The 25,826-nt window shown below is 57.8% G+C and overlaps 12 protein-coding genes across 12 annotated transcripts; 5 read left to right on the forward strand and 7 right to left on the reverse strand.

Annotated features, from left to right (window-relative positions):
- Positions 1 to 56: 56 nt before the first annotated feature.
- On the forward strand, positions 57 to 861 carry BDY17DRAFT_298775 (uncharacterized protein). The gene is made up of 3 exons (XM_033733803.1): positions 57 to 286; positions 369 to 460; positions 552 to 861. Exons 1-3 carry the CDS (start codon positions 192 to 194, stop codon positions 683 to 685), a joined length of 321 nt encoding a protein of 106 aa, XP_033589162.1. The 5' UTR covers positions 57 to 191; the 3' UTR covers positions 686 to 861.
- A 177-nt stretch (positions 862 to 1,038) lies between these two features.
- On the reverse strand, positions 1,039 to 2,927 carry BDY17DRAFT_162567 (uncharacterized protein). The gene is made up of 5 exons (XM_033729732.1): positions 2,535 to 2,927; positions 2,308 to 2,385; positions 2,130 to 2,249; positions 1,998 to 2,072; positions 1,039 to 1,946 (listed from the first exon to the last, which is right to left on the reverse strand). The coding sequence occupies exons 1-5, from the start codon at positions 2,734 to 2,736 to the stop codon at positions 1,261 to 1,263; spliced, it is 1,161 nt and encodes a 386-aa protein (XP_033589163.1). The 5' UTR covers positions 2,737 to 2,927; the 3' UTR covers positions 1,039 to 1,260.
- Positions 2,928 to 3,345: 418 nt separating this feature from the next.
- BDY17DRAFT_298778 (uncharacterized protein) lies at positions 3,346 to 3,941 on the reverse strand. The gene has a single exon (XM_033733804.1). The coding sequence runs from the start codon at positions 3,914 to 3,916 to the stop codon at positions 3,428 to 3,430; it is 489 nt and encodes a 162-aa protein (XP_033589164.1). The 5' UTR covers positions 3,917 to 3,941; the 3' UTR covers positions 3,346 to 3,427.
- Positions 3,942 to 3,955: 14 nt separating this feature from the next.
- Positions 3,956 to 5,357, reverse strand: BDY17DRAFT_298779 (uncharacterized protein). The gene has a single exon (XM_033733805.1). The coding sequence runs from the start codon at positions 4,992 to 4,994 to the stop codon at positions 4,311 to 4,313; it is 684 nt and encodes a 227-aa protein (XP_033589165.1). The 5' UTR covers positions 4,995 to 5,357; the 3' UTR covers positions 3,956 to 4,310.
- Positions 5,358 to 5,395: 38 nt separating this feature from the next.
- Positions 5,396 to 7,418, forward strand: BDY17DRAFT_298780 (cation efflux protein). The gene has a single exon (XM_033733806.1). It carries the CDS (start codon positions 5,575 to 5,577, stop codon positions 7,177 to 7,179), a length of 1,605 nt encoding a protein of 534 aa, XP_033589166.1. The 5' UTR covers positions 5,396 to 5,574; the 3' UTR covers positions 7,180 to 7,418.
- A 21-nt stretch (positions 7,419 to 7,439) lies between these two features.
- Positions 7,440 to 9,053, reverse strand: BDY17DRAFT_251459 (WLM domain-containing protein; the record flags this gene model as incomplete). Its single annotated transcript, XM_033731173.1, has 2 exons — positions 7,440 to 7,987; positions 8,132 to 9,053. 2 exons carry the CDS (start codon positions 9,051 to 9,053, stop codon positions 7,440 to 7,442), a joined length of 1,470 nt encoding a protein of 489 aa, XP_033589167.1.
- A 1,213-nt stretch (positions 9,054 to 10,266) lies between these two features.
- BDY17DRAFT_252270 (histidine kinase HHK6p) lies at positions 10,267 to 14,572 on the forward strand (the record flags this gene model as incomplete). Its single annotated transcript, XM_033731243.1, has 3 exons — positions 10,267 to 11,795; positions 11,886 to 12,669; positions 12,728 to 14,572. 3 exons carry the CDS (start codon positions 10,267 to 10,269, stop codon positions 14,570 to 14,572), a joined length of 4,158 nt encoding a protein of 1,385 aa, XP_033589168.1.
- A 1,032-nt stretch (positions 14,573 to 15,604) lies between these two features.
- Positions 15,605 to 16,582, forward strand: BDY17DRAFT_232978 (uncharacterized protein; the record flags this gene model as incomplete). Its single annotated transcript, XM_033730243.1, has 2 exons — positions 15,605 to 15,732; positions 15,802 to 16,582. Coding segments are annotated over 2 exons (909 nt in total), but the record flags the coding sequence as incomplete, so codon positions are not given.
- A 689-nt stretch (positions 16,583 to 17,271) lies between these two features.
- BDY17DRAFT_162679 (armadillo-type protein) lies at positions 17,272 to 21,331 on the reverse strand. The gene is made up of 2 exons (XM_033729733.1): positions 21,174 to 21,331; positions 17,272 to 21,116 (listed from the first exon to the last, which is right to left on the reverse strand). The coding sequence occupies exons 1-2, from the start codon at positions 21,181 to 21,183 to the stop codon at positions 17,506 to 17,508; spliced, it is 3,621 nt and encodes a 1,206-aa protein (XP_033589170.1). The 5' UTR covers positions 21,184 to 21,331; the 3' UTR covers positions 17,272 to 17,505.
- An 80-nt stretch (positions 21,332 to 21,411) lies between these two features.
- On the reverse strand, positions 21,412 to 22,903 carry BDY17DRAFT_298787 (uncharacterized protein). The gene has a single exon (XM_033733807.1). The coding sequence runs from the start codon at positions 22,743 to 22,745 to the stop codon at positions 21,564 to 21,566; it is 1,182 nt and encodes a 393-aa protein (XP_033589171.1). The 5' UTR covers positions 22,746 to 22,903; the 3' UTR covers positions 21,412 to 21,563.
- A 205-nt stretch (positions 22,904 to 23,108) lies between these two features.
- BDY17DRAFT_324874 (uncharacterized protein) lies at positions 23,109 to 24,393 on the forward strand (the record flags this gene model as incomplete). Its single annotated transcript, XM_033737276.1, has 2 exons — positions 23,109 to 23,138; positions 23,197 to 24,393. The coding sequence occupies 2 exons, from the start codon at positions 23,109 to 23,111 to the stop codon at positions 24,391 to 24,393; spliced, it is 1,227 nt and encodes a 408-aa protein (XP_033589172.1).
- Positions 24,394 to 24,521: 128 nt separating this feature from the next.
- On the reverse strand, positions 24,522 to 25,768 carry BDY17DRAFT_162719 (uncharacterized protein). The gene is made up of 3 exons (XM_033729734.1): positions 25,547 to 25,768; positions 25,367 to 25,493; positions 24,522 to 25,306 (listed from the first exon to the last, which is right to left on the reverse strand). Exons 1-3 carry the CDS (start codon positions 25,633 to 25,635, stop codon positions 24,650 to 24,652), a joined length of 873 nt encoding a protein of 290 aa, XP_033589173.1. The 5' UTR covers positions 25,636 to 25,768; the 3' UTR covers positions 24,522 to 24,649.
- Positions 25,769 to 25,826: the final 58 nt, after the last annotated feature.

Consider the following 25,826-nt stretch of genomic DNA (forward strand, 5'->3'; position numbering starts at 1 on the left):
TGCAAACCCCATGTTAAAGAAAAGTACCTACAGCAAGCAGTGCACCCGCCGCCGCCTTTGAATCGCTTGCCCGTGTCACAAGTCGAAAGCGTGAAGTGAACCCTCTCATCGAAACTTTCCGCCACAGCCTGCCCAACCTGAACCCTAACAACACCACACCCAAACCAAACCCCAACCCACCAATTTCCAACATGGCATCAAGGCGCGGAGCACCAGAAGAGAAACCATTGCTCGCCACCCCGGACGTCCCAGCAGGCCCATCAGACACGAGTCCTGCGGTGCCTAGGTACGCGAGCATCCCAGCAACCCTAACCTCACACACGTTGTTACCACCCACTCGCTAATACTGCGCCATGGGGACATGACAGCCACATCATAACCAAACTCCTCGCCTTCTCCGCCGCGCTCTTCTTCTTGCCAATTGCCAGCTACTTCCTTACGCGCGACGTCGTGTTCAAAGGTACCTTGCCTCACCCTACCTTACCTACTGTTTTCCCGCTTCTGCCTGCTCCCAGCCCGAACTTCTTACTGACTGGTGTAATGCAACACAGGCAACGCAGCGTACGCCGGCGGCTTCGCCGCGCTGGTGGCCAATGTAGTGCTGGTGGGGTATATTGTCGTGGCCTTTCTGGACGACAAGAAGGAGCAGGAGGTGTTGGATGCGGAGACGAAGAAGGAGCGGTAGTTGGGGCGGGCAAGCAGATTTCTATCGCGTGTATGCCACTGCTTTCCTGGCCCGGATCACGAGATTATCAACATCGACTCGGTCTTTCACAAACGCCTTCTCGCCAGGAGAAGACTGGACTAGGAGAGTGATCGGCTTCAGAGACATGGTGAGTTGCCACCGGCAAAACAGAAACCCGCTTGGTGAAAAGTCATAATTCATAGCCAAAGACTGTCGACGCGAAAAAGCCTACGTAAAAGGCTTATTATACCTGCTAGAAGGGAGAGCAGACTCTCGGTTCCCTTTCTCGTTCACTCGGAATCCCCGCATGTTCTCCTCACGCCGCCAGACATGCATCCATGCCCATGCAAGCGAAGCAGTCGGTGAGCAGCATGGTCTTTGCTCCTCCCACCCCTCTCGTGAATTATTGCACCTAATATCCGCCTCTCACAGGCGTACTCATTAATGGTATGTGCAATGCGCTCAGCCGTATACCGCCCGTCTCCAACCACCATTTCGACGCCGCATGCGTAGGAAAGCATCACCGAAGTGTGAGACAAAAAGCGACCGCCGTTCCATCAAGAGAATATCGCCTCCTAGACTTTCTTGCTGAAGCGACGCTTAAGCCAGCCCTTCTTCTCCGGCTCGGGCGCCTGGCGCGGCATGGGGGGCAAGTTGGCAGGCGGACGGCCGTAGCCGTTGTCGCCGTTGCCCGAGGGTGTTCCGCCGAGCTGAATAGGACGTCGAGCTTGCGTCGGGGGCTGCACAGGCGGGGCAGGGCCGCCCATCGGCCGGCCGTAGCCGTTCTGATGCTGCTGCTGTTGCTGCTGGCCGTAATAGCCGCCTCCGTTGTGGCTCGGCGACGGGCCGTTCTTGTAGTCGTGGTGGTACTGGTCTTGTGGGCCGGGCCCGCCTTGCTCTTCCATGATGGCATCGTGGTAGCCGTTGGCACCGTACTGGTTGTAGCCGTCCATGGGCGTGGACGGCTTGTTCATGGGGTGGCCCTTGTCGATCGAGCTGTTCTCGCTGCTCGGGTCGGTGCTGTTGGCCCAGGGGCCGGTGCTGTCGGATCCGTTGGTGAAGCCGGTGTTGACGGTGTCGTGGGATTGGTGGTAGCCGTGTTGGGGGTACGGGCGCTGACCAGCGTAGATCTGGGAGTCGGATTGCATGCGGCTGGCCCCGTATCGCGCCCTGGGGTGGCCATTGTAGCTCTGGCTGCCGTAGTAGCCGCCCGCGGCGCTCCCCGGGCCTGGGCGATGTGCGCCTTGGCTGTTGTCATAGCCTGCCGGACTGTTGGCGATGGAGCGGCGTTTTTGTGAATGCATATACTCACCACCAGCACCAGCACCACCGAAGAAGCTGCTCCGCCTGCTAGCAAATTGATTGTCTTTGTCCCACGTCTCCGAGTCTGGCGGAAGGGTTAGCGGGGCATTGATGGGAAGAGCATGCTATCGGGGAGACGCACCTTGCTTCATGTACGAGTTCCTCCTCTTGTACCCTTCATCAATAGCCTTCTCAAACGATCGTATGGTGTCTAGAGGTCGCTCCAGACGGGGGCGCGTGGGGTTTGATCGATCCGGGTCGGCTGTAAAGACCATGTCAGCCAGATGCCCACCGAAGGAGGGACTGACAGCCGCACTCACCAATGATATTGCCATATGTATCTTTGTGTTGACTCTCACGAAGGCTTTGCATAGTAGATTGCTCGGTTGCGGCCATGACTATAGGAAATGCGCGGTCAGCACATGACGGTCGTGCCGGATGAACATGGTGGAAGCGACGGTGTAGGGAGGAAGTTCAAGCTTGCAGAACATTTGAACAGCAAGAGAGGGAGGATGTGGAGGGTAGAGAAGCGAGGATAGGTACGCACCACCTGGCTGAGCTTCATTCATGGCGACCATTGGGTTGGCCTTGGTCGATCCCTGCCACAAACCCTTCTGTGCTTTTTCTCGCGGCGAATCGACGGCCTTGGAGCCCGAGCCAGTGCTGTGGTCACTGCGGAAGGAGATTCCCCGCGAGCGAGCGCGCGGAGGGCCATCGGAGAGGCCAGGGGAGGCAGGACCTGGGTCCATTTGAGCGGTATGCGAGCGAAAAGGGGCGTCTGGATGGGTGTAGTGGGTGATGTTGGTGTAGTCGGTGTCGGGGGTCAAGCCGGCTAGAGCAAAAGATGAGAGAAGTGAGAGTGGTGACGAGGATTACGTGCACGGGCTACACCAGGAATAGACCAGGGTGCGGGCGGGAGTGCGATGCGGGACAGCGGCGGCCAAACGAGGGTACTCCGTTGGAGGCGTGTGGGTGACGGGGGGTTGGGTGGAATTGGAGAGGTAGCAATGGGGTAAGGCGAGAGGAAGAGGGAGAGAGAGAAGGAAGAGCAGAGCTGCGTCTGACACTTTTTCCGCCGACAAACGGATGCACACGCAGCCGCGGATGATTGGCGCGAGGCCACGCAAGAGCTCAACGGATTCGGAACCAGTGACGGCTTGAATGGGGAAGGGGAGGGGGGCGGGTGCGTGGGTGTGCGGAGACTGGGGGCCGCAGCAAAGTAAGGTTAAAGGTTGGCTCGGCCGACACAGAGTCAGGGACTAGAGGGAGGGTCTGGCTAGCAGAGAGTGGGCAGATGTCGTTGGCAGCTTGCGTGCCCAGGCTGTCCAGGTGGTTGAGACGGGGGGTTTCTTGGTTTCGTGCATGGGGTTGCATCGTCATCATCTACCTTACATGGTCGCCCATCCTCCTCCAGCCCGCATCCACCACCTGTAGTCGTCCTCACTCGCCAGTACTGTATTCTACGGCAACAGCATTCGCGATCCATATCCACACCACCCACTCGGAACACGCGGCGAAAAAGAGTGCGCTTGTCGTCCGGGGCGTGGCGCGGGCGAAGAATGACGCTGATCCTGTACCCTGGGACTGCAAGGTGACAGAAAAAAGTCTAAATGCATCGCCCGGGCGGCGGTTAGGGGTTTTGAAACGCCCAGGATTTCCTCCATGCGACGCCATTCGACACGTTACTTGGCGCAGTTGCGAGAGATACCATGAATGCTTGTCGCAATCAACATGGCCATCGCAAGGTGGTGGCAAACCACGATGTGCATCATTACGTGGGGAAGGCGATGCTATCCACCAACCTGAAACGCGGTCGGTCGGCATGCACCACGCAGAGCCGTGCACCGCTGTGCTCCATGCTATTTTGGTCACACACGCCGGCCGGAGCTTATCGTCGCCCGCATCCGTCTCGCTTCTTTCTTGCCGCATGATGAGGTAAGCAATCAGTGTTCATGTTCAGTGCAGCAAAGACCACCTCATCTCTACGAGACCAGTCTTGATCACACCAACTCAAAACCAAACTCATTCAGCAAGGGAAACACCCACCATCAAGTGAGAGGTATCATCATGTACATGCACGTGCATCATCATCCCTGTCCTTGGCGGGCTTCCGGTGACATTGCATTGGGAGAAATGTCTCGGATACGTTTGATCTGCTGCTGACTGATGACCCATGACATACTTTTCGCTTCGAGAAGAACTCCCAAGTGCCTGTGCCTCCGTTGATAAGCAGATCTCGATCGTTGACCATGGCTGTCATGGTGATGGACGCTGTGCTATGGCAAAGTAAGGGGCAAGTTCGCAGCTGCAGAGGACCTGAGCCCTATCCACAAGTCGCTTCCACCAACTGATCCAATCTATGTTGCACATTGTTCCGCACTCGAAACGATTGCATGCGGAACGTGAGGCGCCGCCTCAACCTCGCAAACTCGCGCAGGAGCTGCTCCCATTCCGGATCCTCAACAAGCTCCTCCACAGGCCACATGGTCGGCGGAAGTCTCGACAACGAGCCAGACTTGACATCTATATCCACCATGATCTTCGCCGGGGCGGCCGTCAAGCGCGCGAGAACCTGGTCCAGCAGACTCGGCAGGTGGAGCAGCATGTCGAATGAGCGCAAGTCTGGGTTGATACGAAGATGCTCGATGCGCGGTAGAAAGGCGCAGTCGGTCAGCGGCGCGTAGTGGCGCATGGTGCGGTTGTACTGCTCGTCGGAGATGCGCAGGTTGAAGAGTGTCTGCTCGTAGAGGATGTCAATGGCTTCCGCATGGCTCAGGCGACACGTGCGCAAAATCGCGGTGAAGTTGGCAAAGGCGATGGGGCTCCAGCGGCGTTTGGTGTAGATTTGGGCGTCGTAGAGATTCATGTCGCAGCTGCCCGCCGCATCGTTGTAGCAGCCGGCGAGACGGGCAATCCTCCAGAGGTCGAGATTGAAGAGGAAGCGGTAGATCAATACCCGGATTTCCGAGGGGATGTTGAGGAAGGTGCAGGTGGGTTCGGGCGACATGACTGCCGGACTGCAGTGGTGTGAAGGCGCGAAGCAAGGAGCTGACGGAGGTAGGTTTGCTTGAAGGTGAGGTGCAGCTGGGTGTCAATGGTGTGTGGTACCTGTCCGAGTCTCGGCTATGCGAGGTAGAACCGGGGAAGCTCGAAGACGAAATGGCCGCGATACGCAATTCCCAGTCTATCACGAAGATGTGGCAAGATGCGCAGAATAGGATGACCGCGTGTGATAGTCACTTCATCAATCGAGGAGAACAACTACCACATGCACCGCTGTCCGCACCGCGATCCGCCGATTATCGGGAGGCGAGCGAGGCGAGCTTGGCGGGGCGGGAGGCGGGATCGGCGCAGCACGACTTGGGTGGCATGAGCAACCACCGAAACTTTCGGTTTGCCTTTTTCTCTCCTCACGCCGTCGCAATCCTCCTCTTCTTCACCACCCACCCGTCCATCACACCAGTCAGCGCTCAATCGTCGCCGCCCGTACACGCATGGCGTAAAAAATCCCATCAGCCACCCCCGATCTCGACTCTCGACGCTGCGACCAGCTCACCTCTGCAAGCTCCTACACACCGCAGCTCGACATGGCGCTCTCCAAGTCCAACCGAATCATCATCCTCCTGGTCATCGACTCCATCTTCTTCCTCATCGAGCTCATCAGCGGATATGCCGTCCACTCCCTCGCCCTCGTTGCCGACTCCTTCCACATGCTCAACGATGTCCTCTCCCTCTGTGTCGGCTTGTGGGCCGTCAAGGTCGCCAACCAGCGAGGAAGCTCGAAGAAATACACCTACGGCTGGCAACGCGCCGAGACACTAGGTGCGCTGGTGAACGGCGTGTTCCTCGTCGCGCTCTGTGTCACCATCTTTTTGGAAGCCATCCAGCGCTTCGTCGAGCCGCAGAAGGTCTCCAATCCCAAGCTCGTGCTCATCGTGGGCTGCTTGGGCCTCGCTTCCAATCTTCTCGGCCTCGTCTTGTTTCATGATCACTCGCACAGTCATGGCGGTGGCGGCGGGCATAGCCATGGGGATGAAGAGACCGCGCTCATCGACTCGGAGCATGATCACGCTGGCCACTCTCACTCCCACGAACAACCCGAGGCCAGTGCATCATCCAGCAATGGCACAGCCCTGGCACAGAAAGCTTCGAGCAACTCACGCCAGAGCAGAGCCGGGCGCAAACATAGCCGTTCCTTGTCTCGAGCCTATCTGCCCGGCTTCGACGAAATACCCACCAGCCCTCACGCTATCCGCAACTCTGTGGTCTACCGTAGCAGTGTCCCGCGGCCAGACTCTGACGTCGACGACGAAGAGCAACGGGCGGGAGAGGGAAACCATGAAGGTGACATTGAATCTCATGCACCAGCCGACCAAAGCACCAGCCTTCTGAACGGCAGCCACGGCGTGGGCTACGGTGCTGTTGCTGGAGGCAAGCCCGTTGACCACACCGAACACCACCACGCTCAACCCAAGTCGGACGGCAAGGGCCACTCCCACTCCGATCTGAACATGCGCGGCATCTTCCTGCACGTCATGGGCGACGCGCTGGGCAACATCGGCGTCATCGCCACCGCGCTCATCATCTGGCTCACCAAGTACTCCTGGCGCTACTACTTCGACCCGGCCATCTCCCTCGTCATCACCTGCATCATCCTCGCCTCCGCCATCCCCCTCTGCAAAGCCGCCTCGCGCATCCTCCTCCAAGCCGTGCCGGACGACATCGACGTCGAGGAAATCTCCGCCGACATCCTCTCCCTTCCGGACGTCATCGGCGTGCACCACCTGCACGTGTGGCAGCTCAGCGACACGAAGAAGGTGGCGAGTCTGCACGTGCAGGTCGCGTTCGACTTCAAGGGCCAGGGCTCGGCGCGCTACATGCGCCTAGCCCAGGAAATCAACAACTGCCTGCACGCCTACGGCATCCACTCCTCCACCATCCAGCCCGAGTTCTGCCTCGACCCCGACCACGACCACAAAGCCCAGGATGGCGATGCCGCGAACGAGTCGGAGAATGCGACTACGTCGGCTGGGAAGCCGGGGAGTCGGCTGCCGAGTAAGCCGGGCAGTCTGGCGGAGCGGCAGTGCTTGTTGGGCTGTGCGGATCCGTCGTGCAGCGGCAAGAGCTGCTGTCCGCCGCCGGACTCGAGGGATGAGGACGAGGGAGGACACGGGCATGGCCACTCGCACTGAGGGGGTTTTCCACCCTCAAGATCTCTCCTTGGAGATCATCTCACCCGCACTCAATAAAGTTGCTTACATGTAATTAGAGATTCACCCAAAGGCTGTCATGAAGACAGTAAAGGGTCACCCCAATCGCCAGCGCGAAGTGGATAAAGTGGCTTCAATTTCGCGTTCTAGCTTTGCTCGCTTGCTCATTGCTCGTTATAGTAAGATTATGTATTCCACACAACAACTGTGCAGTACACTACAATCTGCTCATATCTCCCCTCTCATGAACTCTCCTTCAACCGCCCACAAGCACTACAAGTCCACCACTTATGCTCCATGAACGCCCCGCACCCCGCGCAATTCCAGCCTAGACTCTGCGGCTGGACAGACGACAGTGTAGGCATGGAATTAGTCTTCGTCGGTGGAGGAGCGGTGTTCGCTTTCGCTTTGTGCGATGGTTCTCCTACGCGCGGGGGCCGCTCGGTGCCGCAGGCGTCGCAGGCGAGGAATTGCAGGGGGTTGATGCAGGTGCAGATTCTGCAGGCCCAGTCGGTGGTTGAGGGTGGGGGATTCGGGTTTGTGGTGGTGGTGGTGGTGGTGGTGGTTGTTGTTGGGCTGGAGGGGTCGGTGAGGTCGATGAGGGGTGGTGGGGGTCGTGTTGCTTCTTGTGGAGGGGCTGAGGCGGGGGCGGGTAGTGGCGGAGGTGTTGATGGAAGGGAGGGGTCGGTGGGGAGGCGTTTGCGAGGGATGGTTCTTGAGTTTTGGCTGGGGGGGCGATTGGGTGCTGGCTTCGAGTCAATGGGTATGGGTGGAGCGGCGTCCGTCCCTGCTCGTCGGGTGGGTTGCTGGAAGATGTCTTGGTCTTCGATCCCGCCTGAACCAGCACGCAAGCTCTCCTGTAACGCCCACTCCATTTGCTCCTCCTCGCTCGGATGATGTCCACGACTCCCAACTGGCTCTCCGAAGCCTTCACTCTTGGAATCGTAGAGGCCATTGGCAGGATCCCAGCCCAGTCCTCCGTCCGTGGGCGCCGCGGAGAAGGTGCCTTGCAACTTCCGGTCTTCTTCTTCCTCGATGAGGTCGTAGAGCGCCTGAGAAATGGCTCGATTGTTCGCATCGTCCTCTTCCGCCTTCGTTTTGAACGTGTTGTTCGAATTGTCATCGGATATTTGAATCGCATCCGCACGAGTGGAGCCGCAGCCCTTGTTGATGGTGTTGCGCCGGGTGACCTGATCGGTGATGATCTTTCTTACATCGCCGCCCTGAAGATGTAACGGCGTGCCACCCAGTCGCTGGCCAGAGCCTTTTGTCAGCTTGTTCTGGGCTTGTCGTTTCTCGGCGCTGGCGCGGGCCAATCGTCTCATCTCGTGAGGGGGCGGAGGAGCATGCACCCTGCCGCCCAGCCGGTGGCCTTCCGACAGGAATCCTTCCCCGGTGTAGCCTTTGCGGATGAGCGTTTCCATTTCGTCGCGAAGCTCGTCCCAGAGCCGATGGAAGTTGGAGTCGTGAGCACCCCAGATGATGTGGGATAGCTCGTGGAGCATGGTGTCGACCACTTGCTCCATGGGAAGGAAGAGGTCGGGGTTGTGGTGGTAGCGCAGGCGAATGCAGATCTTGTATCCTTTGTTGATGTTCAAGCCCAGCAGGTTCTGCTCGAGAGGGAGGAACTCCGCGAGGACTTGCACCCTCCAGTTTCGTTTGCGCATGATGGGCTTCACCATCGAAGCCACCTTACGCAGCATGGTGAGGGCGGAGTCGTGTCGCGGGAGGCCTTGCAGGTGTTCGTATGTGTGGAAGCTGGGCTCTCGTTCTTTGAGTTGCGATGCGTACGATCTCTGGACACCTTGTGGCCCGCCGTTAGCGGCCGGTCGATTCCTGCCATTGTACCCAGACATGATGGTTGTATCGTTTGCCCAGCCGGCAAAGTCGAAACGACGTCCAGGCTGGTATGTGGAAGACGGGGTGCAGGACAGACGTGAATTATGCCAAGTGAAGCTGTGGCGAATCGGTGCCACGTACACCCAACGCAGCCTAGACGGATGGAAGGCGACGGACGATCAAGGAAGAAGGGCTGATTCAAGCAACACGATCATCTGTCATACACACAACGAGCGCATGCTGCTCTTGTGGAGCTGCCAGCATCCCGTCCTCTCTCAGTACGTCGTTGGGTTTAGTGATGGAACAGCTGAACCCTTTCGCGTGGAGCGAGGAAGGTGCCTTGCTGGAATTCACGGAACGACGAAGCTGACGATCTCTGAGGTGATCAATCGTGATCAAGCAACAGATCGACGTGCAGCCGGCATTCAACACCAGGCGCTTGGCGGGATGGATGAGTGAGTGCCGGGTGCTGCGCTCTTGGTGTTGAAGCGAGGGTAAGGCGAGCCGGCTGGGCTTGTGCCTGACGCTCGGACGGCGTCTAGATTCGGCAGCTTCTTCTACTCGCTAACCCCATTCGATCCCGGCCCGAGCCCTATGCGGCAGTCCTGTGCATGTTATGAGCGATGCTCGCGTGCAGGTTTGGCATTGCTCTGGGTATGGACGATGTTGACAATCCTCAATGATAATTTCTCCCAAGCAAGCTACCTGTTCGTGGACTGTTTGCATCAACGACTAGTCCTGACGGGTGTCTGCACCGTCGATGTGCATGACGAACACGTGAAGTCAAATCTCGGGCCAGCCAAACTTTAACCGCCACAGCCGTTAGACGCATCGGCGGCATATCGCTGACCTCCGATCTCGACGCATTTTGCACACGCGCATTCCCTCCCCGACTCGCCTCCTCCTCCATCCGCCCTCGCAAACACCAGGCCGCTCCCCTCGAACATTGCTGCCGCCCCACCGTCTTACCTCCACCTCACCCTCGACCACTCCACATCCTGTTCGTCGCGCCGACCCCAGCTCCAGCGCGCCCCACTATCTTCCCTGCACAACCCTCCACCCGCTCCCGGAGCGCAGCAAACCCCATTGCTTCTCGCATGATCAACGGTCTGCACCTCGTCCGGTAGGGAGACTGCCCGCAGCAGCTGCTGCGGATGGTGCTCGACAATGGCCGTCAGTCAAGATGGTCTTGACGAGCAGGAGACGACACCCCAGCAGATGCAGACCCCCATGTCCTTCGACCGGACCAACGACCAAGACTACTTTGGCAGCGAAAATGGCACGAGTGATGTCCCCGCTACGCCCACGGGAAGGGTGCGGCGGCGAGCATCTTTGTCTATCCGCATCCCACCAACCGGCGCCTCGGCCGACACCGCCTTCACCGCCCTGCAGTACTTGCCCATGCCCGTCCTAGTCCTTTCGAGTGCAAAGCAGATTCTATTGGCCAACGATGCCATGGCTCGAATGCTGGGCATCGAGCCTTCGGCCCACGACGGCGACGATGAGGAAGATGCCGATGGGGAGGATGAGGCCTCGTTGTGCCGTACCAAGACTGTCACAGAAACCCTGCATGGCGCAACACTCTCACAGCTCGGCTTGGACTTGCTACAAGGCGGCAACCCAGTTTTTGTGGCGTGGGAGAACTTCCTTGATACAGTGGTCAACGATGCGGCCAAGGCACAATCCGCAACCACCCAGCTCAACACCTTTCACAACCGTGCGTTTGGCAAGTCACGATCCTCGTCCACAAACTCGCACGGCCGCAGCCCCTCACTCGGCTCCAAATCTTCCAAGACCGAAGTGTATGACGCGGTGGTCGAGGTCATGTTCTCCACGGACAGGAATCCCGCCACCGGCTTCCCCATCGCCTCTCGACTCGATGCCGGGAATCACGCGCAGGCGCAGATGATTGTGTCGGTGTGGGCCACCGAAGATTCCCAGTACTTCACTCTCACCTTCACCGCATCCTCTGGCCAATCAACGGCTTCGAGCGAAGTCAGCAAAAGCACCACAAGAACAGTGTCTCGTCATTCCACCAGCTTGCCCTCGGGCCTCAGCTCCGCGTCCAGTTCGGCTTCCTCCGGACAGCCCAGGTCTCACCATACAACCGCCACCAACAACTCAGTCACCTCCAACGCCCTAGTGACCAGCCCACGGAGTATAGACTTCCCGCCGCGTGGACCGCCTGGCAAACCATCCGCATCTTCCCCCAGCATCTTCTCCAAGACGAATCGTCTCAAGGACGCCATTCTCAATACGATGAACATCCCCGCATATGCAATGTGGAAAGACGAGTCGTTTGGCGTGCCCAACAAAGCCGCCATCCGCCTCCTCTACCCCTGGATCGAAGATGGAGCCTACGACTCGAGCGAACAAGCTCAGGACTTCCTCTCCAAATTCGTCATCTACAACGAGTCATTCACCGCTAGAATCCCCGTCGAGGACTTTCCGATCATGAGGCTCATGCGAGAGCAAAAAGGCTTTGACGGCTACCGGATTGGCATGTACAGCGTCAAAGACGGGAGCCGACTTCTCTTCGACAGCACGGGTCAGCCCATCACCGACGAAAAGGGAGAGTTCCTCGGCGGCCTGGTGATGTTCAAGGACGTCACGACATTTGCCCGCGCGATTGACAAGAAGCAGCGGGAGAATGATAATATGTTTGAAAACATTTGCAACTCTTGCCCGGTGATGATCTGGCGAAACACACCCGAAGGCGTGGTGAACTACCTTTCCGACCGCTGGTTGTCGTATACTGGGTGAGTCTGCAAGATACGGCCTGCGCAAGACAATCAGGAGGCCGGCGTTCGATCCTACACAAGGATGTCATGCTGACACTTCTTTCATAGTACTACTGCGGAAGAAAACATGGGCGACGGTTGGGTGGCTCGAATCCACCCGGATGACATGGCATTCACTGCCCCGGCCTACGCGCACACACTGGCCACAGGCGAGGAGTACAAGGTCGAATACAGGGTGCGAAGGTACGATGGCGAATGGCGATGGATGCTTGCCCGCGCCGTGCCCATGAGAGATGAAGACGGGGTCATTACGCAGTTCATCGGCTCATGCACCGACATCGACGATCTCGTGCGAACCCGAGAAGAGGCCAAACAGACCCGTGCGCAGCTCAAACAGGTCGTCCAGCACGCAAGAATCACTCTCTGGGCCATTGACCGAGACTGGCGATTGGTTATCTACGAAGGCCGTCCGATGACCACGAACCAGAGGTTATCATACGATCCAGAATCTTCCGAATACCTCGCCTTAAAAGATCTCTACCTCGGAAAGCACCTTTTCGACATCCTCAAATTGCAGGGCCGAACGAGCGAGATGGATAAACTCGCCGGGCCTATCGAGGATATTCTGAGCGGCAGGAAAGAGGAGCAGACGTTTGATCAGCACATCGATTCTAACGGCCGCTGGTTCAAAACACGCTTATTTCCGATCCTGCGACGAGAACGCAAGGGCGGACATGAGGGGAATGCGTTTGTGGATGGAGTGGTGGGAATGTCGATTGACGTCACCGAGCTCAAGAAGAAGGAGGTGGAGGTCGAGCAGCGGAACATCGAGAATAGTCGATTGTTGGCGCAAAGCGTGGCGGCTAGGGAGGCCAGTAAGATGAAGTCTCAGGTAAGTGCGCACGCGTTGATGAAGACAGGCAAACAGCTGACGATGTCCGTTTCCGCAGTTCTTGGCAAACATGAGCCACGAAATCCGCACGCCCATTGCTGGCGTCATTGGAATGTCTGACTTGCTGCTCGACGATGAGACGGCGCAGCTTACGAAAGAGCAGCGAGATTGCGCAGAGAATATTCAAAGAAGCGCCAACGGCTTGCTCACGGTGATCAACGACATTCTGGACTTCAGCAAAGTGGAAAGCGGGCGGTTGGACATTGAAGAAGTCCAGTTTGACCTGAATGTCGTGGTCCGCGATGTGAACAAGATGCTCGGCTTCGCCGCCGAGCGCAAGGGCCTCAAGTACATCGATGACATTGACGAGCTCAAATCTTGGAAGGTGATGGGCGACCCGGGACGACTTCGGCAGGTCATAACGAATCTTCTGACCAACTCGATCAAATTCACATCTGAGGGGAGTGTGACTATGCGAGTGAAGGTGCGGAAGGAGACCACGGAATTCCTCGAGGTCCAATTCACCGTCGAAGACACGGGGATTGGCATTGAGGAAGACGTGCGGAAGAAGCTCTTCAAACCGTTCTCGCAAGCCGACAGCTCGACGGCGCGACGATTCGGCGGCACCGGCCTCGGCCTGACCATCAGTAAGAACCTCGTAGAGCTGATGCATGGCCAGATTTCTCTGGAGTCGAAGCTCGGCGTTGGCACAAAGGCGAACTTTTGGATCCCGTTCCACAAGGCGGAGTTTGCTTCGAGCAACTCGCCCGTTGTAGGACTCGAGTCGATTCCAGACCGATTGCAGTCCGAACTTTCAATCTCCCGGCCTGGGTCGGATCAAAGCGGGCCTCCTACGCCCACGCACGCTCTCAAACCTGCCGGACACCAACGCGGGACTTCGGTGGGGTCTGGGGGCGCTGCGCCGGTGGCGGTCGAAAGTGCTCAAGATCTGCTCAGCGTGGCGGAGCGCAAGAACGTCAATGTGCTCGTGGTGGAAGATAATGCTGTGAACCAACAGATTGCACTCAAGACCATCAAGAAGCTTGGCTTCCCGGCGAAGGCGGTGTGGAATGGCAAAGAGGCGCTGGATTACTTGCACAATCCGTCAGCAGAGCAACCTCTCCCGGACGTGATTCTCATGGACGTTCAGATGCCGATCATGGACGGCTATCGCGCGACATACACGATTCGCAACTCCTTTCCCAAGCTCCCGGAGGTGTCGAATACGCCCATCGTGGCCATGACGGCTTCGGCGATTCAGGGAGATCGAGAGAAGTGTGAGATGGCGGGCATGGACGACTACTTGGCGAAGCCGGTCAAGAAGTCGCAGCTGGAGAACATGCTGGTGAAATGGGCGATTGAAGGGCGAAAGAAGCGAGCAGAGCTGGCCAAGAACCCCACCTTGGCTTCCCCAGGCAGACGCCCCAGCGGAGCGCTGACCGCCGCCTCTTTCCTGTCAGACGGGTCGTCGAGCCAGCAAACGTCGCAAGACCATCTATCCGCCGAGCTCGACCGGCTGGAATTCACGCAGCGCGCGGCACTAGAGCGCTCGTCGGAGAACGCCAACGACCAGGCCATCAAGCACCAACAGCAGGAGGAGAAGGCAATTACCCTGCGCAACGACGTGCTCATGGAGTCCGGCGAGGACCCGAAGAAGTGGCTTGGGCGGCACTGGAGCGACGACTCCTTTCACCAGCACGGCGTCGGCGACGGCTCGAATGCGCTGACGACGGAGAATATGCAGCGGTTCGCGCAGCATGATCGCATGGCGCGCCTGCAGCGCGAGCACACGCGCGAGATGGAGGAGGATAATTCGAGTGTGGAGGTGACGATTGGGGAGTCGTTGACGAGGACTGTGACGAGCTTGCCGGCTTCGGGGTCGCCGCCGCCGCCGAGGCGATGAGGGATTGGGTGCTTTGCATTGCGTGCGGTGTGGATGTCTATTCACGAGCGGGGGGACGTGTGTTTGCTTTGACTAATAAGAGCATGTTTGAACATGGGGATGGCGCAAAAGAATCGAAGCGTTGGGTGGGTGCTGCGGTTTCATGTTTGGATAGAATCAATGATAAGATGTATGAAGGACGATGCGGTTTTCGCAGACGAGCAAGGTTGACTAATGGGGTCTTTCTTAAATAATCGCGATCCTCACAAAGTATGTTGACATAATTGGGATGCGGAGGCTAGAAGATCCAATCGAAGCCGGATGAAAGAGCCAGCGGAGCGCCGATGGCAATGAAAATCACGCAGCGGCAGCTCATTATGGACAATGGAGGGGTGGGATAAGCAAGTACCTTGACCGTCATGAGGTGGTGTATCTGCAATGCGCGTCTCGAATGGGGAAAGTCGAGGCTGGATTTGGAAACAGCGGTGGAAACACGTGACTTTGATCGGAGACATCCGTCTTGGTCCGACGCCGATCTTGCCGCTTTGCCCTGCGGGCTTGCGTAAGGGACTCTCACTCACTCGCTCCATCATCCATCGCATCGCCACACCACCACCACCCCCACCTCCCTTACTGCCTCCACGATCGAGACGCGGCTCTTTTGCTACTCTCGCCCACGCCTACACCACCCGTACTGTCATTGATTTGGCACTCTCCGCCTCCCGCACCCCAAACACCCTTCGCGCCCGGTGGCGATCGCCGTCGTCGCCTTACCGCCGCCCTTCCCGCCGCCTCTGCCGCTCTCGCAGCACGGGAGCAGAGACTGCCGTGCAGGCTGAGCGAGTCCGGGGAAGCGCTCGCTGAAGTACAGATAACTCGATCTTCATCCTCGCCCTCGTTCACAATCTCAACCACGCTCGCTCTGCCCTGCTTACACCCCTCTCCTTCGCCCTCGCTGCCTCGCCTCCGGTCTCGCTCGTCGGCGCCGACCTCGTTGCCACCGCCGCTATGGCGACGACTACTTCTTCCCCCTCCCTCACCTCCTCGCTCCATTCTTCCACTTCCACCACTTCATCGGCAACCGCCACGTCTACGGGCAAACACAGCGGCGGCACACCCACCAGCTCGCCGCTCCTGTTCTTCGTAGCGCTGGGGTTTGGTGTCGTCTTCACCAATCTATGGTATGCGCTCTCCCACCTTGCGTCCTCCTACCCTACCTTCAATCACTAACCATAGCCTCCTAATCTCAGGATCATCGTTGGCGTCAAATACTGCTTCCGGTATAACGCGCGGAATCGCGCGCGCGCAATTGGAGAGAACGGCGAACCCATTGACCTCAACGCCATGGGTGGTCGACCGCATCGGAGGAGAAGGGAGAAGAAACTCATGTCGATGGAAGAGGTCAATGACCGCTTCCCATTGACCAAGTACAAGATATGGAGATCGACGCGTGAAGCCGAGGGTCTGCCTGCTGCTGGAGGCGTGACGGCGCCGCCGAGTCGAGCGGCCAGTCTGAAGGATGAAGTGATGCACACCGAAGACGCCACCTCGCCAGCCGATGATAGGCCGACCAATGCCCTCGAACTCGCCCAACAAGACCACGCCAATGCCACTGCCGCGCGTGAAGACTCTCCCCACACCGCCGCCGACGCACCCTCCCCGGAAAAGTCACCGGTGATGGTCAAGGTGGAAGCGGAGGGTGCATCGCCCTCAGCATCCTCACCCACCGCTGCCGCCGCGCCTCCACCCGAAACACTCCGCAACCAATCCATCACTACCATTCCCGAAGAGGACGAAGAAGACGAAGACGACCCGATCCGTACCGCCGCGCCGCCAGAAATGCTCGCCGTGCCCGGCGACACCTGCGCAATTTGCCTCGACACCCTCGAAGACGATGACGACGTGCGCGGCCTCACCTGCGGCCACGCCTTCCACGGCGCCTGCGTCGATCCCTGGCTGACAGGCCGGCGAGCATGCTGCCCGCTGTGCAAAGCCGACTACTACACCCCCAAACCGCGAGCGGATGGCGAAGATCCCAATCCAGGCGCCGCATCCGAAAGCCGAAGCAGACGTTCGACACGAGGTATGGCGCCACCGCCAACGGCATGGATGGGCGGCCGAACGGCAATGGGCTACGGTCCAAGCGCGCGAATGGGCTACGGCGGCTCCATCCTCCGCCCGGCACAAACCCGTCGCTTCGGCGATCACAGGGACATCTTCACCGTGTCGCCGGGGCAGCGGACCCGTGATCGCTTGAGGCGAGCGCAAGATCCGCTGTATCAAGATCCCGCGGAGAGTCGCCGACAGGGCCAGTCCCAGGCGACTGATGACTCTGCCAACGCCCCAAGCGGCTGGAGAACTCGATTGCCCACCTTCCGCGTCCCGGGACTGGGCAGACGAGCGCAGCAAAGCGATGGGAATGCGGATGCCGCAACAAGGACTACGCCCGCCGCTCTCGAGGCCGGGACCGCGACGCAGCAGTCGTGACCGAATCCACTTTCATAGATTCCCCCTCCCCTTTTCACGACTTCCAAACAAGAAGATTGACTACGACGAACCACGATGGCGACGTTACCTTTTGACCTTTCTTTTCGATGGACACATTTGGATACCTTATCTAGCAGCCGAGGGAAGATGGCCTTTCATTTGTAAGACTATTGCATCGCTATTGGAGCTAGCTGGCATGACGAGTAGTCGCTCGGTGATGCGCGATCCGCAATGCATTCTTTCATCACGCCTCCCTTTGATTTTCCTCAGATTATACAAACTGTGGAAGTCATTTTCAAAACTCGTTGCACGTTGCTATCGTACCCAGCGTCAATGGCCAGTCACTCAGCTACTGCTACAACCTCTTTTCTTCCCGCACTCAACTCCTTGCTAGCCCTGGCCGAGGGGAACACCTCTCACATCCGGCCGCAGCACATCCCAATGCGAAGTCCTTCTGCTCCGCCGCGTCAAATCATGATCGTCAACTCCATCCGCCTCAACTGATCCTCCTCCAACGGCGGGTAGTAAGGCACCATGGCATCCGCGGCCTGCACATACGCATCATTATACAAGCGCCAGTACGGCGTGCGCACCTTGCGCGCCGGGTGGAACAAGCCGGCCCACACGTAATTCAGCACGGCGCCGGTGCCGATGGCGACGCGAATGGCGTCGATGGCCTCGACGACGCGGTCGATGACGTGCGGACTCGTCTCGAACAGGTTGGGGTAGAGCAGGTTGAGCAGGTGCAGCATGGCGTCTTCGCAGCCGAGGCCGACGACGCCGAGGGCAATGTGCTTGACGACGCTCGCGGCCGTCTGGCGGTGCACTTGGTCGCGGTCGATGAGCGCGTCTTCGAGCAGCGGCGTGACGGCGTAGACGTAGTCTTTTGCCATTTCGCCGATGTACTCGAAGAGGAAGGAGAGGGATTTCAGCACGCCGTTTTGCACGTTCAGCTCCGGCACGCGGTATTCGTTCATGAGGGCGGGGAGGACGGTGAAGGGGGCGCAGGTCTCGGCGACGATGCCGATGGCTACGGCGGTGCACACGCGGCTTTGGCGCTCTTGCACGCGGAGGTTGTTGAGCAGCGTGGCCAGGACGTCTTGGGGGCCGATGGCTTTGGCGATGAAGCCAAAGGTATTGTTGGCCGCGCGCCGGATGCCCTTCTTGTGCGCTTTGAGCATGTCGAGCAGCTCGAAGCAGATGCGCATCCACTCTCGCGCGTTGACGCTCTCGGGTCCGCGATCGGCAATGCGGCCGACGAGATCGATGGTGTTCTCCTGCACTTTCTCGTGTCGGTTGCGCAGAATCGGCGTGAGGCGCGGCAGTAAGTCACGGATGGGTGGCTGCATGCTAGTAATGCCGACCACCGTGACGATGCTTCTCATCGCGCCCAAGATCGATCCGAGCACTTCCGGATATTCCTCCCCGAGATACTCATACAGCACCGTGCCCAGCTTGCCCATGAGTGCGTCTTCGCCACACTGCTTCATCACCACGGCGATCCTCGTAATCAGATCAGCAGCCTGCTGCCTGACTGTTGCCGACTTGTTGTTGAGTCTCCAGAGGATGGTCGACACAATCTGGGGCAAATACGGCTTGCACCTGGTTCCAAGCGCAGTGACCACAGTTCCGAACCCGTTAAGCAGCACAATGTCCTCGACACTTTGTTCTTGGAAGGCGTGCAGAATGCCGTCTACGAGTCGCTCCTCCAGTCGTTCATCGATGTCGGCAGCGCCCATTGCGGAGATAACCTTTTCGATGGTCTCCACAGTCATCTTGCGGTACGCTTCACTTTCGTCCTTCAGATTGCCAACGATTCGTTCCACAATCTCGCCGACTCCAACCTTGTTGCCGAGATCGACGGTTGTATCGACTACCTGTTTGTAGTTTCTCTTGTCCAAAGCCATGCGTCTGACCCAGAAGCTCTTAAAGAAATCGGTCAACACAGTCTCCTTCAAGTAGGCGCTCGTCACACCGCTAGTGCCAGCGCATTGACTGATGACTTTGAGGACCACCTTCTTCATCTCCTCATCCGGGCTTTGGAATTCGCGCAGCAGGATCTCCATGATCTGCGTTGTGTAGTAGTTGCTGTACTCCTCGTCCATGAGCGGAATGATGTAGCCGACAGCCTTGAGGTAGCCTGCCAGACCCTTGCCGCGCTGTTTACGCGCGCCGGTCCACAGTGGGTTGAGGATATCGTCGAAGCTCTCGATACCAAAGGGGTTGGAGGCCTCTGCAAGAGCAGCGAGAGCAAGTGAGGTCACCGTGCGCACCTTGGCTTGCTCATCGTTCAGGTTGTCGCCTATGCACTCCACAAGGCCTTTGAGGTGAGGTAGCACGGCACAGCCCATGAGGATAGGGATTTGTTGGACGATCTTGACGCCGGTGTGTCGTGCTTGCCACGACTTCTTCGACTTGCAAACCGCTTTGAGGAAGGGTAGGAGGGTTGGGATGCCGAGGGCAGAGGCGACAACAGCGAATGCACGAGCGGTGGTGTTTCGCACGTATTCGTCCACGTGGTCGATATCCGGACGCATGGTGGAGATCATGTGTGCCAGTCCCGCTGCTTTTGAGAGATTGGAGATGATTTCGCGGCCTTCGACTCGCGCATAGTAATCTTGGTCGATAAGCAGCGGCTCGATGACGACCAGGATTTTGTGAACATAAGGGCGGACCAGGTCGTCAAGCTTGTACAGCACGCGATCGATGACTTTGACGAGAAGATGGCGCTCTTGGTCTTCCAAGGACTTCTCCATGAGCAAAGGCAGGATCTGATCAAACAAGGGGCCGGCGCCGAAGTGGCGTGCGTTGTCGGTGATTTGACGTAGGGCGGTTTTACGCATCGGCGGCGTGCCGTTTTTGACTTTGAGCAGCAGCCGCATGATCTTGCGCTGCTTCAGCTCTTCCACACCAAGCTCGTTCTCATCAGCCCCATCGACCAGCTTGCCGAAGTATGCCATGTCTTCCGACTTGAAGAACTGCAGATCACCGATGCCAGGGATGTCGGAAGGTAGCTGCTTGCCCATCGATCGAGGGTCGACTGACTCTTGCATCATGAATCCGCCTGTGTTGGCAGGCTGAGCCGGCACGAGCCGCTTGGCCGGGGCGCGCACAGGTTCGAAGCCTGGTGGAGGGGTCAAGATCTGATAGCCTTCGCTCGGTAGCATCTCATCAAGCTCTTCGTCGGAGATGGCGGCGTTCCGGGATGATACGTCTGTTCCGAAAGTCATTGCAGACTGCGAAGGTGCAGCTACTGCAGCTGCAGTACTCGCTCCGGACGCGGACGGTACTTCATCCCACTTCGAACGTTTTTTGGCGGGCGCCGCCTCGCCGTTGACTGCCGGGGTGGTGTCCCATCTAGACTTCTTCGTAGCAACCTCGCCATCAGTCGCATGGCCATTTGTGGCCACTTCGCCGTTGGTAGCCGGGGTGTCCGCAGATGTGTCCCATCTCCTCTTCCGTGTCCGGGGCTTCACTTCCTCGTGTCCGTTGACGCCGTTTGCGGAGTCTTCGGCACTGCCATCCTTGAGCAATGGCTGTTTCCCGGAGATGACCGTATCATCCTCTTCATCCTCAATCTTCCCTTTGTTCTTGTCTTCGATCATCTTCTTCACTCTCTCTTCCTCGCGCTCCAGGTCCCGCTCAGCCATGACCTCACGGTAGCTGCGGTCTCCCTCCCGCTCAGGGCTCAGGTCCCGCTTGAACCTCCTCTTCTGATAGTCGGTCTCTCTGTTCGCAATCTGCGCCTGTTTCTCCCTGCTCTCCAACATATCCTCTTCCGCCGTGTCACCATGCGCCCACTCATTCATCTGAGCTGCCGTGGCCGTGTACTGCCCCACCAGCCGCCCGTCGCCGCCCTCATCGTCCATATCCATGTCCTGATCATCGTCCACCGCGATGGAGGTGTTGTACCCTGCATACTTACTGGAAGAGTCTTCGCCGTACAGCTCGGTGTCGAAGTTCGCCGTGAGCGAGGCCTTGGTGGAGCTGTTGCGCTGGCCGGCGGCATCGAGGCCTTTGCCGCCTTTCTTGCCGGCATTCCGCTCGACTTGCGCCTGGCGAACGCGCTCGAAGTCGGCTGCGAGAGATGGATTAGCTCGGGGGTTAGATGAGGTTTGCCGGGAGAGTCGCCTACCGTCCGACATGTTGAAGGCGCAGTGAGCGTCGCTGTGATGATTAGAGACAGTCCGATGCGTCGAGTGAGTGGCTTTCAATTACCGCGATGCCGCAAACGGGGGTGTCCAGGTGGGCGATGTGAGGCGATGCGGAGTTGACGAGGGGGACAGAATTTTGGCAAACAGAGTATCACGTGGAGCTGCCATACCACGACTTTTGTCCTGTTATCTTTGCCTGGAACTGTTCCGCTTCCATGAAGACAAGACATAACGTAGGTATGGAAAGGAGATGAGCGTGCTAAAAACTGGAAATGGCTGTAACGATTCGCAGCGTTTCCTCCGTCTATCTCTAATGATTAGTATCTCAAGTCCCTGTGCTATGAACACAGCTCGTAGCAACACCATCGCCGCTATCGACCGAATCTTCCGCGGTCATTCTCTTCCTCCTCACCCTCTCCATCGCCAATGTCGAAGACGTCTTGCTCCTCCGCATCCTCGTCGTCTGTGAACTCGTCCCGATACTCGCGAGCTTCAGCATCATCAGTGTACGCCTGATGCAAGCTGATATCGTCGTCGCCTCTTCGGAGCACATCGATAGCATCCTGCTCGGCCGGATCATCCGCAAAGCCACCGTTGGGCGGAGGCATCGCATTTGCAGCGGCGGCTTCTTCGGCTTCCAATTCTCTTGCTCGCGCCTTTGTGCGGACGTAAACAACGTATCCAGTCGCGAGGCCGGCACTGATACCAATTACGATGCTGACATAGCTGACTGCTTTCGTTTTGCCGTCCATCTTGTCTCCATTCTCTGCCAAACTGCCCAATCGACTGCCCACGAACACGTGGAGGAGAAGTCTCGGTGTTGCGAAAGCCGTTGCAAGGGCGAAGTTCTGCCATGTTACCGTAGGAATCGTGCTGATGGCGCCATTGCTGAGACTGTAAGGCAGAGGGCAGTATCTGATCATGGTCAAGAGCTTCAGACCATCGTGCTTGAGAACGAGAGACAGAGCGGCGAATCGTTTGTTCTTCTCGGTCAACCGGTTGACGAAGTTGCGGAGCACGGTGCGGGAGAGGATGAAAGCGCATGTCGATCCGACTACTGTCGCGCTCGCGATGATGAACCAGCCTTTCATCCCGTACACGAAGCCCGCCATGGTCACACATGAAGTGAACCCGATCAGTGGCGGGAAGGAAACAACAAAGGTCAGGGCCCAGAGAATGAGCCAACCGCCGGTCAGGTCTCGCCATCCTTTAGCCATGGTGCCGAGGGCGGCGAAGATGCGTTCGTTGTACACCAGGAAGAGTATGCTCAGGACGAGGAGTGCGATGTTGAGCACGACCAGCCCAACCTTTTGCAAGGGCGTCAACCTCGACCACATCCTCAGGCCGTGCCGCTGCCAGTCTTCCGCCTGTTGCAGCCATTTGGTGCGAGCTGTCTGCGATGTTGGTATGAGATTGTCAGGATCCGACGGTGATCTTCTGCGCCAGCCCTGTTCGGATCGCCGAGTATGTGTGGGTAGGATAGGATCGTCCTCGGAGTCATCGACGGGGAGGGAGAGGGAGCGGGCAGCAGAGGCGAACTCGTTGAAAGGCATGGCGGAAGGAGGCGGGTTGGGGATGTCGAAGGGGAGGGAGAGTGGTGGATATGGTTCCAAGCGTTCGCAGTATTACATTTCCAAGCTGGTTGATGCAGAAGGGAGGGACGTTCAGAGCATTGAGTGATATGCGACGGTGTCAATGTTGCCTGACCGGGTTGACCTCCGTCATCAGAAGATGATGATGGCTGGGCGCAGCACGCGTGGCCTGTGCAGCTGGCTGACTGTACCAAACCCCGGCCCGCCCCGCACAGCGTGACAGGCCATCGCGTCCGTGCACGCCGTGAACATCACATGCCATCAACATCCCACCAAGGCTGTCCAAGGAGTACGAATCTACTTGCTCTAGCGGATGCAAACACCATGACGGACGCGCAACACTTCTTCGACTACGTATGACTGCCCGCCCTATTTCCACGCAAGGAGACATTCCCACTAACACTTACATCAGGCGCGGCGGCAGTTCAACGAGATCGCAGACGAGGTAGAACACCACTTCGATCTGGTCACCAACCAACTCCGAGAATGGATGCCCGCCGATGTCCGCATGTACCGTGCCGCCCCTGCGCCTCCCAAGAGACTACCGCCCCCGACAACCCTACAAGTCGTCCAGAGATGGATGAGCCGACATAAAGCCCTAACCGCCGCCTGCCTTACCTTCCTCCTCACCGGCTCCGTCGGCGCGCTGGTATACGTCAACAACAAGCAATACCGGCGGAAGCGAAGGGCGAAGAAGTCGGCGAGCGGCGCGAGAACAGATGTCGTGGTGATTGCCGGTGCGGTGGCGAGCCCGTTGACGAATGCGCTGTACATGGATTTGGAGAGGAGGGGCTTTGTGGTTTATGTCGTTACCAATACGCCTGATCAAGAGCACTACATCCGGACACAGAACAGAGTGGATCTACTGCCCTTGCAGCTGAACCTCGTGGATCCATACGCGGCGCAGGAACAACTCGCGCGCTTCCACAGCCTCTTGGCCCGAGAGCACCTAGCATTCGACGAAGCCGAGCCACACAAGCTGAACTTTGTCGGCATGATCATCGTGCCTGATACGCAAAGCACTCTCGCGCGAATCGACGAGATCAGCTCCGAGGAATGGAGCGATGCGCTCAATGCCAAAGTGCTGAACACCATCGCCACCACTCAACTCTTCCTACCCTCCATCACAGAGCACAAGGCCAAGATCCTCATTCTCACACCTTCAGTTACTCCGTCACTCAAGCCTCCCGCGCACGGGATTGAGAGTACTGTCTACGGCGCCCTTGAAGGCTTCACCGCCTCCCTCGCAGCAGAGCTGAAAGAGTCCGGCGTATACCTATCCCATTTCAAACTGGGCAACATCGACATTCCTGCCATAACCGCGCGTCAACACTGGCAGGGCTCCGCAGGAGCAAGGCTGAAGGCAACTCCTGTACGGCGATTGCAGGACTCTGTCTTCGACGCCCTTGTCTCCCGGCGGCCAAGCCGGACCTGGCATGTTGGACGCGGCAGTCTGGCGTATGACTTTATCGGGAATTGGATGCCGGCGAGCGCAGTAGCGTGGATGATGGGCGTGGTTCGGAAATCGGCGCCCCCGGTCGTAGAAGACATGCACGGGAGTGAGATTGAGAGTCTTACTTGGGAAAAGATTGACCAGGAGGGAGTATGAATTGCCGCGGAGTGGAATCTGATGATACGTTTACATGCCTGATGGGTTTTCATGAGGAATCTTTCAATACTCTCTACTTAGCCGTTCTTTCGAATACCACCACTTCCGAAGGCCTGTTGGACCTTGCTGCCTTCGCCACTCCTCGTGTTTCTTTCCCCCAGCATGCCTGCACCATCCTCCGATGCTTTGAAGAATCTGCAGGCTTGCAGCTCGCTATGGTAGGGTTGCAGAAGCACGCTGCATGAGCATGAGTGATCTAATCCCAGGCACGCCTCTGCCAAAGCTCCACCGGGTAGAATTGCTTGCACTTGTAGCAAGAATAGCCGCGAGACCCGTTCTCGATGGCAGTACAAGCCTCGTCCATTGTTGCGATGAATGAAAAATTGCACGCCGATGATGGGCAACTAAACCGTTTCTCAGTAGGCGAAGCGACTCTTCCATGATTCACAAGGCCGCTCATGACCCTTGCGGCAACGTCGCTGGCAAGTTCTGGCCGAGCTCGGACGACTTTCTCGAAGTCGTTCTGCTCAGATTCTTCCCTTTCGGTGGAGAGCAGCTTCGAGGTGATGGCAAGCTTCACAATCTCCGCTCGTATCTCATCTGTTGGGTCCGTAGCATCGTAGGCACAAGTGGCTGCATTGGCAAGATCTTGTAGATCCACCGGCTCGAGATTGCCCGTCCTGAATCTGGACTGCTGTGCCTCCTGCTTGAACTTCTTGGTTGCGAGAGAGCTAAGTTGCCCGACGTCGTATTTATCTGCGAGGATGGCCATTTTCGTGTGGAACTCCAAGGGGCCGATTGCTTTGCCTTCAAGGTGAAGAGCAGCGTAATTGAAAAAGTAGAAATAGTGAACGAGGCTGAGCACACAGGGTCCATCTTCGTGAGAGAGGTCGAGTTGATGCTCTGATCCTTCCTGCCGGCAACTTAGTTATCCGCTTTGTCTTTCGCTAACATGAACAAGTGCAGTACTTACTTTGAATCTCCCATTGCAGGCGACGGCAAGCACCTTTGAGTGCAATCCTAGCACTAGGCGATGGACCATCCATTCTTGCTCGCCGCATACGATCTTGAAGTCAACGGTGGAGACGTCTCGATATAACCTTTGAGCCCGGGTTAGTAATGTCCACATCACAGGAGAGAGCGCTGATGTTACCCTCCAAGTCGCTGCACAAGCGTTTTGGCACCCCAATCGTACGGAGGCGAGAGCCCTCTCGGCCTGTTCGCTGGCATCTTCGGTTTCATATCAGAGGACGTTCGAGATAGAAGTTCGTCTCAAAGACCAGGACGATGTGGAACGACAAGCATTGGATGGAGTAATCCAGAGAACGTAATGGGTGATGGCGAAGTATGGTGCTGGCGGTGTGATGTTCAGTTCATGGAACTTCGCAAATGTGCGATTGAGATATCGGTAAGAAGGTTGAGGTGAGGTTCGA

This window comes from Neohortaea acidophila (assembly GCF_010093505.1).
Source record: "Neohortaea acidophila strain CBS 113389 unplaced genomic scaffold BDY17scaffold_6, whole genome shotgun sequence".
In the NCBI taxonomy this organism is placed as follows: Eukaryota; Fungi; Ascomycota; class Dothideomycetes; order Mycosphaerellales; family Teratosphaeriaceae; genus Neohortaea; species Neohortaea acidophila.